The sequence below is a fragment of the Leucoraja erinacea genome, unplaced genomic scaffold (assembly GCF_028641065.1).
Source record: "Leucoraja erinacea ecotype New England unplaced genomic scaffold, Leri_hhj_1 Leri_114S, whole genome shotgun sequence".
NCBI classification, from domain to species: domain Eukaryota; kingdom Metazoa; phylum Chordata; class Chondrichthyes; order Rajiformes; family Rajidae; genus Leucoraja; species Leucoraja erinaceus.
Genome location: NW_026575396.1, coordinates 246,307 through 258,389, shown reverse-complemented (window position 1 = coordinate 258,389; position 12,083 = coordinate 246,307). Strand labels below are relative to the sequence as shown.

The 12,083-nt window shown below is 46.2% G+C and overlaps 1 protein-coding gene across 1 annotated transcript; it reads right to left on the bottom strand.

Moving 5' to 3' along the window:
- Positions 1 to 1,215: 1,215 nt before the first annotated feature.
- On the bottom strand, positions 1,216 to 10,541 carry LOC129715378 (zinc-binding protein A33-like). Its single transcript, XM_055665261.1, has 6 exons — positions 10,035 to 10,541; positions 9,855 to 9,950; positions 8,782 to 9,015; positions 7,901 to 7,923; positions 7,683 to 7,801; positions 1,216 to 3,543 (listed from the first exon to the last, which is right to left on the bottom strand). The coding sequence occupies exons 1-6, from the start codon at positions 10,443 to 10,445 to the stop codon at positions 3,014 to 3,016; spliced, it is 1,413 nt and encodes a 470-aa protein (XP_055521236.1). The 5' UTR covers positions 10,446 to 10,541; the 3' UTR covers positions 1,216 to 3,013.
- Positions 10,542 to 12,083: the final 1,542 nt, after the last annotated feature.

Genomic DNA, 12,083 nt, shown 5'->3' with positions numbered 1-12,083 from the left:
TCTACATTCTCTCTACATTCTCTCTCTACATTTTCTCTCTACATTCCTCTCTCTCTCTTCTCTCTCTTCCCACATTCCCTCTCTCTTCTCTCTCTCCTCCCCCTTCTCCTCGCTCCCATTCGCTTCCTCAATCATCTCTCTCTCTCTCTCCTCTCTCTCCTCCTCTCTCCCCTCTCTCTCCGCTCTCTCTCTCCCTCTCTCTCTCTCCCTCTCTCTCCCTCTCTCTCTCTCCCTCCCTCTCTCTCCCTCCCTCTCTCTCTCTCTCCCTCTCTCTCTCTCCCTCTCTCTCCCTCCCTCCCTCCCTCCCAGCCAGGGGTCCACCCCTCTCTCTCCTCAGGGAGACGCGGTGATCAATACAGGTAGGGCCGGGCCACTGATACTAGCCAGCAAAGATGCTAGCCAGTGCCTCCCCAGCCATTGACCTCACCGCACGTCACTGTTGTGTAAATGTAAGCGGGTTGTTGCTGTGCGCACTCGATCTTGGAGGGAATAATCCATTTCTGATGCGCAAACAGGGGTAGTGGATGGATGAAGTAACCGATGGCGTCCGCGGGCTTGGAATGGACTTTGGTCACTCGCGTTTTCTGTGAAACAAAGACAGAGACGGCGGGAAAGCGAAGCGAAGAGTCGGGGCTCGAGCAGAGGAAAGTAAGAGCTGGTTGGAAACTGGCAGTGAGGGAGATGAAGCATTAAAGCGGTGAACAAGAGCAGGAAGCAGCACCGATACAGACATGATGTACCCGAGAGAGAGGTGAGGGAGGGGTCTGGAGGCGACTGAAACAAGGAATGATCTACATATCCTCCAGAGAGACAGCCAGAGTCTGAGCTCTGCTCTAAGATCTTTGAGCACAACGGGCTCCCACCTGGAACCGGGAATTCGGTTTGAACCCATTCTTCCAAAGATCCGTTCGGAAGAAAACGAATCTGTTGTGTGGAGAGCAAATGCTGCAAACAGGTTATAATTTCAATGAATCGACGGACTTTAAAAGGTACATAAAAAAGCTGGATAAACTCAGCGGGTGCAGCAGCATCTATGGAGCGAAGGAAATAGGCAACGTTTCGGGCCGAACCCCTTCTGCTCCACAGATGCTGCTGCACCCGCTGAGTTTCTCCAGCTTTTTTGTGTACCTTCGATTCTCCAGCATCTGCAGATCCTTCTTAAACGACGGACTTTAGGACCCAGGGGAGCCCGGAGCTCAGGACCCGCCGCCTGCGGGAAGGGAGATTGGTTCAATCTTTATATTTTCACAAACGTAATTTCTGTTCCGTTGCCGGAAGCGGTTAACGGGTTAAAATGAACGGATCGACAGACAGACAGCTCTAATTTCAGTTGCTCTTTATTTCACTCTTCCCACATTTACATTCCCACTGGTTTTAACCATATAACCATATAACCATATAACAATTACAGCACGGAAACAGGCCATCTCGGCCCTACAAGTCCGTGCCGAACAACGTTTTTTTCCCTTAGTCCCACCTGCCTGCACTCATACCATAACCCTCCATTCCCTTCTCATCCATATGCCTATCCAATTTATTTTTAAATGATACCGACGAACCTGCCTCCACCACTTCCACTGAAAGCTCATTCCACACCGCTACCACTCTCTGAGTAAAGAAGTTCCCCCTCATGTTACCCCTAAACTTCTGACCCTTAATTCTGAAGTCATGTCCTCTTGTTTGAATCTTCCCTATTCTCAAAGGGAAAAGCCTGTCCACATCAACTCTGTCTATCCCTCTCATCATTTTAAAGACCTCTATCAAAGTCCCCCCTTAACCTTCTGCGCTCCAGAGAATAAAGACCTAACTTATTCAACCTATCTCTGTAACTTAGTTGTTGAAACCCAGGCAACATTCTAGTAAATCTCCTCTGTACTCTCTCTATTTTGTTGACATCCTTCCTATAATTTGGCGACCAAAATTGTACACCATACTCCAGATTTGGTCTCACCAATGCCTTGTACAATTTTAACATTACATCCCAGCTTCTATACTCAATGCTCTGATTTATAAAGGCTAGCATACCAAAAGCTTTCTTTACCACCCTATCTATATGAGATTCCACCTTCAAGGAACTATGCACGGTTATTCCCAGATCCCTCTGTTCAACTGTATTCTTCAATTCCCTACCATTTACCATGTACGTCCTATTTTGATTTGTCCTGCCAAGGTGTAGCACCTCACATTTATCAGCATTAAACTCCATCTGCCATCTTTCAGCCCATTTTTCCAAATGGCCTAAATCATTCTGTAGACTTTGGAAATCCTCTTCATTATCCACAACACCCCCTATCTTGGTATCATCTGCATTCTTACTAATCCAATTTACCACACCTTCACCCAGATCATTGATGTACATGACAAACAACAAAGGACCCAACACAGATCCCTGAGGCACCCCACTAGTCACATGCCTCCAACCCGATAAACAGCCATCCACCATTACCCTCTGGCTTCTCCCATTCAGCCACTGTTAACTCCATCTTGCTATTCCTGCATTTATACCCAACAGTTGAACCTTCTTAACCAACCTTCCATGAGGAACCTTGTCAAAGGCCTTACTGAAGTCCATATAGACAACATCCACTGCTTTACCCTCGTCAATTTCCCTAGTAACCTCTTCAAAAAAATCAAGAAGATTAGTCAAACATGACCTTCCAGGTACAAATCCATGTTGACTGTTCCTAATCAGACCCTGTTTATCCAGATGCTTATATATATTATCTCTAAGTATCTTTTCCATTAATTTGCCCACCACTGAAGTCAAACTAAACTGAAGTCAAACTAACAGGTCTATAATTGCTAGGTTTACTCTTAGAACCCTTTTTAAACAATGGAACCACATGCGCAGTACGCCAATCCGCGGGGACTATTTCCGCGCTCACTGGAGTTTGTTTCACGATGCGGAATTTGGGGATTAAATGGGAGACGTTTGGTTCAGCGTCGACCTGTTGTCCTCTGGGTTTCTGCCCCCGAGCCGCGTTCCTGACGTCGGTCCCGGGACCCGACCCTTTTACACATCCGGAGCGGAACCGGACCAGATTCTCAGCCAGTTGTCGTCATAAGTTTCGAAGAATGGATAAAGTTTCTCCGTGAATTTATTCCCAGTGAAGGTGTGGAGATGGGACTTGGTGTCCGCGTCGTAAAATGAAATTGTCCCGGACTCGTAACTGAGATAAACTCCCACCCTCCCGGGGATTGGACGGGCGGAGAGAGGGGATGGAGGGGAGGTATCTGCATCAAATTGGTCATCTTCACGGTCGATGCTCCAGACTCCAGTCTCCGGGGTCAGGTCGTCCTCTTCTTTCCTATTCACAGACTCTGCGGCGACTCCCAGACACCAGCCCCGACTACCCGCCACCTCCACCTCCCAGTAATGTCTCCCCGATGTGCATCCCTCTGATCCCAGCACACACGGCCAGTCTGTAAACCTCTTCCCGGTATCAGGGAGACTTCTCTCGGTCCCGGTATTTCTCACCCTCTTCCGATCCTCAGACACCTCGAGCTCCGGATGCGCTGTTTCCACATCCAGGGTGACGGAGACTGGGGGAGAAGCAGAGAATCAGAGAGTCCCCCGGGGGTCAGGGGGAGAATCGGGCAGCGCGGCCCCGGGACCGGGGAAGAAGCTGCTCGGCCACAGGCACAGGCGGGCGGACAGCTGACACCTTCACCCCAACAACATTGGATGGTCAATAGATATCTTACCCGGAGCTTCACAACCGGGCAGGAAAAGGGGAATTCCGCAGGTTATCGGGAACGGGGGCGGGCGAGGCGTGGCGTGCGGTCGGGGAAAACGAATGCGGAAAGTGAGGATGAACGAGAGATTGCGGCTGGAGGTGGAAAACTACAGCGGGTATTCAAATATCTTGCCAGTAGATGGCAGAGGCAGATTGGAAGATGAGGAGACTGGTGTGGGTGGTAATTAGAGGTGGTTAAAGAGGACGTAGAGATGTGTGGTAGAGTTGCTGTGATCAAACTGAACGGGAGTAGACAGGACGGGCAAGGCCATCTGCTAGTGTTTCCTTGCATTCTTTAGAGGAGGGTGGATTTGATATGTTTGTACAACCAAGAACACACCGATCTCATTGTGAACCAAAATATGAACTTCACTGACGGACTTGACATTGTATGTAAGGGTGGTCCAGAAAGCGTAGGCAAGTGGCATCCAAGATGAGTTGGTAAAATGGTTCCAAAATTGGCTTGGTGGTTGGAGGGGAAAGTCTGTGACTGGTGGTGCTGCAAGCTTTGCTGTTTATTTTATGTTTTCATAACTTGGATGTGAATGTAGGGGGTGTGACTACTAAGTTTGTGGAGAACGGGTAATTTTGTGGACAGCTAGGTAGTCTGTCAAAGTCTGCAGCAGGATATAGGCTAGATCATAGAAACATACAAAATAGGCGCAGGAGGAGGCCATTTAGCCATTGTGATCATGGCTGAACGTCCCCTATCAATAACCCATGCCTGCCTTCTCCCCATATCCCTTGACTCCACTAGCCCCTAGAGCTCCATCTAACTCTCTCTTAAATCCATCCAGTGACCTGGCCCCCACGGCCCTCTGTGGCAGGGAATTCTACAAATTCACAACTCTCTGGGTGAAAACTTTTTTTCTCACCTCAATCTTAAATGGCTTCCCCTTTATTCTAAGACTGTGGCCCCAGGTTCTGGACTCGCACAACATTGGGAACATTTTTCCTGCATCTAGCTTGTCCAGTCCTTTTATAATTTTATGTTTCTATAAGATCCCCCTTATCCCTCTAAACTCCAGTGAATACAAGCCTATTCTTTTCAATCTTTCCTAATATGACAGTCCCGCCATCCCAGGGATCAATTTCGTGAACCTACGCTGCACTGCCCCAATCACAAGGATGTACTTCCACAAATTCGGAGACCAAAACTGCACACAATACTCGAAATGTGGTCTCACCAGAGTCCTATACAACTGCAGAAGAACCTCTTTACTCCTATACTGAAATCCTCTTGTTATGAAGGCCAACATTCCATTAGCTTTCTTCACTGCCTGCTGTACCTGTAAGCCAACCTTCAGTGACCGGTGTACAACGACACCCAGGTCTTGCTGCACCACCCCCTTACCTAACCTAACCCCATTGAGATAACAATTGGCCCCCTTATTTTTGCCACCAAAGTGGATAACCTCACATTTATCTATATTATACTGCATCTGCCACGCATCTGCCCACTCACTCAACCTGTCCAAGTCACCCTGCAACCTCCTAACATCCTCTTCACAGATCACACTGACATCCAGCTATGTGTCATCCGCAAACTTGCTAGTGTTGCTCCTAATACCCTATTCCAAATCATTAATATATATGGTAAACAGTTGCGGCCCCAACACTGAGCCTTGCGGCACTCCACTCGCCACTGCCTGCCATTCTGAAAAGGACCCGTTCACTCCTACTCTTTGCTTCCTGTCTGCCAACCAATTTTCTATCAATGTCAACACCCTTCCCCCAATACCATGTGCTCTAATTTTAGTCACCAATCTCCCGTGCGGGACCTTATCAAAGGCTTTCTGAAAATCTAGATACACAACATCCACTGGCACCCCTTCATCCATTTTACTTGTCACATCCTCAAAAAATTCCAGAGGATTTGTCAAGCATGATTTCCCTTTCATAAATCCATGTTGACTTGGACTAATCCTTTTACTGCTATCCAAATGCCCCATTATTACCTCTTTAATAATTGACTCCAGCATCTTTCCCACCACCGAAGTCAGGCTAACAGGTCTGTAATTCCCCGTTTTCTCTCTCTCACCTTTCTTGAAAAGTGGGATAACATTAACTATCCTCCAATCCACAGGAACTGATCCTGAATCTATTGAACATTGTAAAATGATCAATAATGCGTCCACTATTTCTGGAGCCACCTCCCTGAGGACCCTGGGATGCAGAGCATCAGGCCCAGGGGATTTATCATCCTTCAGTCCCATTAGCCTACCCAATATTATTTCTCGCCTAATGAAAATTTATTTCAGTTCCTCTACCACCTTCGATCCTCTGCCCTCCAGTACATCTGGGAGATTGTTTGTGTCTTCCTTATAGAAGACAGATCCGAAGTACTTGTTCAACTCTTCTGCCATTTTCTTATTGCCGGTAATAATTTCACCCATGTCTGCCTTCAAGGGACCCACATTTGACTTTGCTAATCTTTTTCCCTTAACATATCGAAATAAGCTTTTACTGTCCTTCTTTATATTCCTGGCCAGCTTCCCTTCGTACTTCATCTTTTCAGCCCATATTGCCCGTTTTGTTTCCTTCTGTTGCCCTATGAAAGTTTCCCAATCCTCTGGCTTCCGGCTACTCTTTGCTGTGTTATACATCTTTTATTTTAGTTTTATTCTATCCCTAACTTCTCTTGTTAGCCACGGTTGCCTCCTACTCTCCTTAGAATCTTTCTTCCTTTTTGGAATGAAATGATCCTGCGTCTTCCGGATTATGCCCAGAAATTCCTGCCATTGCTGTTCCACCGTCATTCCTGCTCGAATCCTTTTCGAATCTACCTTGGCCAGCTCCCCTCTCATGCCTTCATAGTCCCCTTTGTTCAACTGCATCACTGACACTTCCGATTTAACCTTCTCTTTCTCAAATTGCAGATTAAAACTAATCATATTATGACCACTACCTCCAAGCGGTTCCTTTACCTCGAGTTCTCTTATCAAATTTGGTTCATTGGACAACACTAAATCCAGAATTGCCTTTTCTCTGGTCGGCTCCATTACAAGCTGCTCTAAGAATCTATCTTGGAGGCATTCTACAAACTCTCTTTCTTGGGGTCCTGAACCAACCTGATTTTCCCAGTCTATCTGCATATTGAAATCCCCCATCACCACAGTGGCATTACCTTTGTTCCATGCCAGTTTTAACTCCTGCTGCAACTTACACCCGTCATCCGGGCTACTATTTGGGGGTGTGTAGATAACACCAATTAGTGTCTTCTTGCCTTTGCAATCGAAACCTTATTGTCATGCATGGATATCAATACTGGTGGACGCAGTTTTCTTCACACAAAGAGTTGTTAATACCTGGAATATTTTGCCAGAGGAGGTGGTAGAATCAGATATAATCATTACATCTAAGAGGCATTGCAATTTAACAAATAGTGTGTAGAATAATACGGTTCTAATGTGTGCAAATGGGATTTGTGTGACTGGGACAAAAGGTGGACATGGATGCGATGGGCCGAAGGGCCTGACTCTGTAATGTATAACCATGGCTCTCTTGCTCCATGAACACTGAATGACTGGTTATCCACAGCCTCCGGTGCAGGGAATTCCAAAGGTTGCCCAGTCTCTGCGTGCAGTAATGTCTCCTTGTCTCTGTCCTAAATGGTCCGGCCTACATTCTGAGAGGGGTTCCACTGGCTCCAGACCCTTCAGACAGGGAAAACATCCTCCCTGCATCCAGCCCACTGAGCTCTATAAGGGCTTTGTGTTTCACTGAGATCTCCTCTAATACACCTGAACTCTCGTGTACACAGGCCTAGTCTACGCAATTTCATCCAGCACAGCAAACCTATTCACCTAGGAGCAAGGATTTGTTCAAGTGCAAACTTCGCCCTCTGTCTCCGTGATGCCTCTCCCAGTCCATTAATAACATTAATCTTCACATATAGCATAAAGATGTCTTTAAAAGGAACAATGGAAAATGTATCAGGTTTACCTCGTTTGATCATATCAGATGTTTCTCTCAATGCCATATTGTAGAAAAAGGTGCGATCAAACTTTTCAATGGGCAACAAGTCATCTACCAGCAACATTGGTTTGGTTTCATCAATAACCCTGCAAAAATTTAACAGCTGGTTGGAAACTGAGCATTAGCAGTTTTTTTTTAGCTAGACTACAGAAAAATTCCTTGTTTCAGTCAAAAGCATGTCCTACCTCCTCTTGCGACCAGCTTCCTCCTGAAATAAATAAAACACAAATCTCAATAGACTGAGATGGATCATCATGATCCCAACGGTGGGTATTTCACCAAATTTGAACAAAAAATAACCCCCTCTAATAAATCCCATTTTCCGAACTCTCTGCCGTTGTCACACCGACAGAAAGTGGATATTGTCCTAGAGACATCAACACAATAGACAATAGACAATAGACAATAGGTGCAGGAGTAGGCCATTCGGCCCTTTGAGCCAGCACCGTCATTCAATGTGATCATGGCTGATCATCCCCAATCAGTACCCCGTTCCTGCCTTCTCCCCATATCCCCCGACTCCGCTATTTTTAAGAGCCCTATCTACCTCTATCATGAAAGCATCGGGGTAAACACGGGGGAAAGCACTAGGAATGTCGATAAAAATAACTGAGAGTATTGCAACTTACGTGTAATGCCGGGCAGGTCGTGGGATTTTATCTGGAGAAGATATCAGAGATAATGGGATGGAATATGTTAATAGTCGTGGCGGAGTTAAATGGGTGAGGGTTTGGAAATAATATCACTACTTGTGGGGAGACCAAAAATCAAACTTGAACTATAATATAAGCCTTTAATAACTTTCAAAAGATATACAGTAAACAGAACGTGGAACTCACAGGATGGCCTGGAGATAATATTGCAGATAAATTTGTTGAAGTGGGATAAATACATGAGGATTCCTAGAATTTGGGGCATTATTGTCGGATGTGGTGAGTAGATGGAACAGACGGAACATTGACCCAGTACTGAATTACTGGTAAATGCAGCATTTATTTCAGTAATTTAACCCACCATTTTGTGACTGTGCACTTTCACTTCAACAAACTGTAGTGTAACCCCTCACCTTCAGAAATATCACGCCGTCCTTGTGTTCGATTTGTTCCCTTAACTTTGAGAGTTCCGCCTGAATGGAATTTAAATTATCTTGAATCCCTAGAAGATTTTTCTTCATTCTTTTTACAATCTTCTTCTCTTCCTTCCGGATATCTCTGAGTGCGCGCTGCTCTTTCTCAGTGAGAATCTGGTGCAGTTCAGCAAACTGGGATGTGGTCTGTGACTGAAGGTTGCGTGACGCTGCCTGTCAGATGAAAGATTAAAATCAATATATTGTGTCATTCTGCTGTGTTTTCTCATGACATGGATGATAACATTTGGCAACTGGATCTCGAGTCCTGAAGTGCAGAAATAGGCCCTTCGGACCAACATGCCCATGCCGGGCTCTGTACGTATCTACATTAATCCCATTTACATGTATTTCATCCATAGCTTTCATTACGTTGTCTTGATAATTCTGAAATATTTGGTGAAAGTAATGTACAAGCACATCATTCCTAGTTCACCAGTACAATTCCCTGCAACCTATTCCATTTCGTTTTGTCCATTAAACCTCACTGGACAGAACCAAGTCACCAGAACTAGCAGACAGCAGCACCACTTAGAATGACAGACTTCATACAGCACAGGTTAGATACCGACAAAGACTATTTCCACCTGGCCCACCTGGTTCTAAAATGTTCTCTCCACGAATTTGTTCAAATATATATTAAATATTGTTATGGTACCTGAATCAACTACCTCCCCTGGCAGCTCGTTCCATATACCCCCTACCAATGTTGCCCTTAATGTTTGTATTAAATCTGCACTCTCTCAACTTAAACCTATGCCCTCGCATGCTCGACGCCCTACTCAGGTTAAGTGACACAGTATTCACACTAACAATTTGTTTTGTGATATTAGACTTCTGCAGTAGACCATTCTTCAGACTCCCGTGCTCCAGTGAGTAAAGTCCTTGGATGCCCAACCGCTCCCAAGATCTCAGGTCCTCGACTACTGAGCTCTATAGAGATGCCCATTATTACCCGCATCACAGGGATCAAATCTACACAAAATAATTAAATCGATAGTACAAAGTCTCACCTGAACTCCAGAAATACTCTGTTTCTGTTTCTGTTCCATTTGCCCGATCTCTGATTTCTTTTCTGTGAGAGATTCCAAAAAAGATTTCACCTGGTCCTGGGGTTGAGATAAGAGAATAAAAATGACAGACAATAAAGAATAGATTATACAATGATGTGATCAAAATCGATTTGGATTTACCTTGTAGAATTCAATTGCTTCATCTATCAGCATGAAGCTGTGAGTCTTGTGTTCCCGCCCAGCTGCACAAATCACACAGATCAGCTTCTTGTCCGCTTCACAAAACAACATCAGTTCTTTCTGATGTTTCTCGCAGTGATGTTTACTTTTCTTCTCTTTGAGATTCAGGCTCAGTGTTCGAGCTTTCTCAGACAGTCTAATCAAGGCCCGATTTACTTTGAGGGTGCGGTCCACAAACTCCTCTCTACATTCCGGGCAGGTGTTTCTCACCTCCTTGTCCCAACTCTGTGTGATACAGGAGCGGCAGAAGTTGTGCCCGCACTCCAGTATAACCGGATCGGTGAAGAAATCCAGGCAGATGGGACAAATTACCTCCTCGGTCCAACTCTCGACCTGGTCTTTCGCAGCCATTTCCTGGTTCAAAATGTTTTCACTAACGTGGCGCTGCTGAATATGCGCGATCACGTGACCGTCACGGTGGCGCAGCGGTAGAGTTGCTGCCTTACAACGAATGGAGCGCCCCAGAGACCCGCGTTTGATCCTGACTACGGGTGCTGTCTCTATGGAGTGTGTACGTTCTCCCCGTGACCTGCGTTGATTTTCTCCGAGATCTTCGGTTCTTCAGAGACTTGGTAAATGTAAACAATTAGCATTCTAAGTGTAAAACATGTCCCGAGTTGGTGTAGGATAGTTTTAATGTGCGGGGATCGCTGGTCGGAGAGGACCCGGTGGGCCGAAGGGCCTGTTTGCCCACTGTATCTATAAACTAAATTAAGCGCAACCGCTACAAGTGGGTAGAGAACTGGCTGGCAGACAGGAAGCAAAGAGCAGGAGTAAACGGGGCATTTTCACAATGGCAGGCAGTGACTAGTGGGGTACCGCAAGGCTCAGTGCTGGGACCCCAGCTATTTACAATATATTAATGATTTGGACGAGGGAATTGAATGTAACATCTCCAAGTTTGCGGATGACACGAAGCGGGGGGCGGGGGGGGGGGGGGGGGGGGGGGGGGGGGGGGGGGGGGGCTGGGGGATAGGTTCGATGTGAGGAGGATGCTAGGATGCTGCATGGTGACTTGGATAGGCTGGGTGAGTGGGCAAATGCAGTATAATATGGATAAATGTGAGGTTATCCATTTTGGTGGCAAATAGACTATTATCTGAATGGTGGCCGATTAGGAACAGGGGAGATGCAACGAGACCTTATAGAATCTTATAGAAACTTACAAAATTCTTAAGGGGTTGGACAGGCTAGATGCAGGAAGATTGTTCCCAATGTTCCCGAAGAACAAGGGGTCACAGTTTAAGGATAAGGGGGAAATCTTTTAAGACTGAGATGAGAAAAACATTTTTCACAGAGAGTGGTGAATCTGTGGAATTCTCTGCCACAGAAGGTAGTTGAGGCTAGTTCATTGGCTATATTTAAGAGGGCCTTGTGGCTTAAGGGATCAAGGGGTATGGAGAGAAGGCAGGTACAGGATACTGAGTTGGATGATCAGCCATGATCATATTGAATGGCGGTGCAGGCTCGAAGGGCCGAATGGCCTACTCCTGCACCTATTTTCTATGTTTCTATGTGTCACTGCGCCCGGTGCCGTCCCGGGCAGTGAATGCTATTTGGCTGCAAGTGTTCAGTGTGAAGATGTCCTGGCCGCTTCCAACTCATCTCACACGAGGGAGAGGTAGATTGTACATTAAACTTGCCTGAATATGGACGAGAAAGACTAAGGTAAGACAGAAAGAGACGGGGCCCGGCGCTAAGGAAGTCTCGGGTGTAAACTGAGGAGGCGTTGCACCTGTGGACCCGCCGCCCTCATCTCCGTTCACAGTCCGGGATCAGGATGGACGGAGACCTCCCTCCGCCCTTATGTTATTCCACAACAGTGCACCTGTCTCTCGTGTAGCAGTCTTCGGGGCAATCTATGTTTGCGTGGATTGTTTAAAGGACTTTATATGACCCTCTGAGTACAACATCAGGAAATAGTCACAATGTGCTGGAGTAACTCAGCGGGACAGGCAGCATCACTGGAGAAGGTAAGGGTCGAGTCGA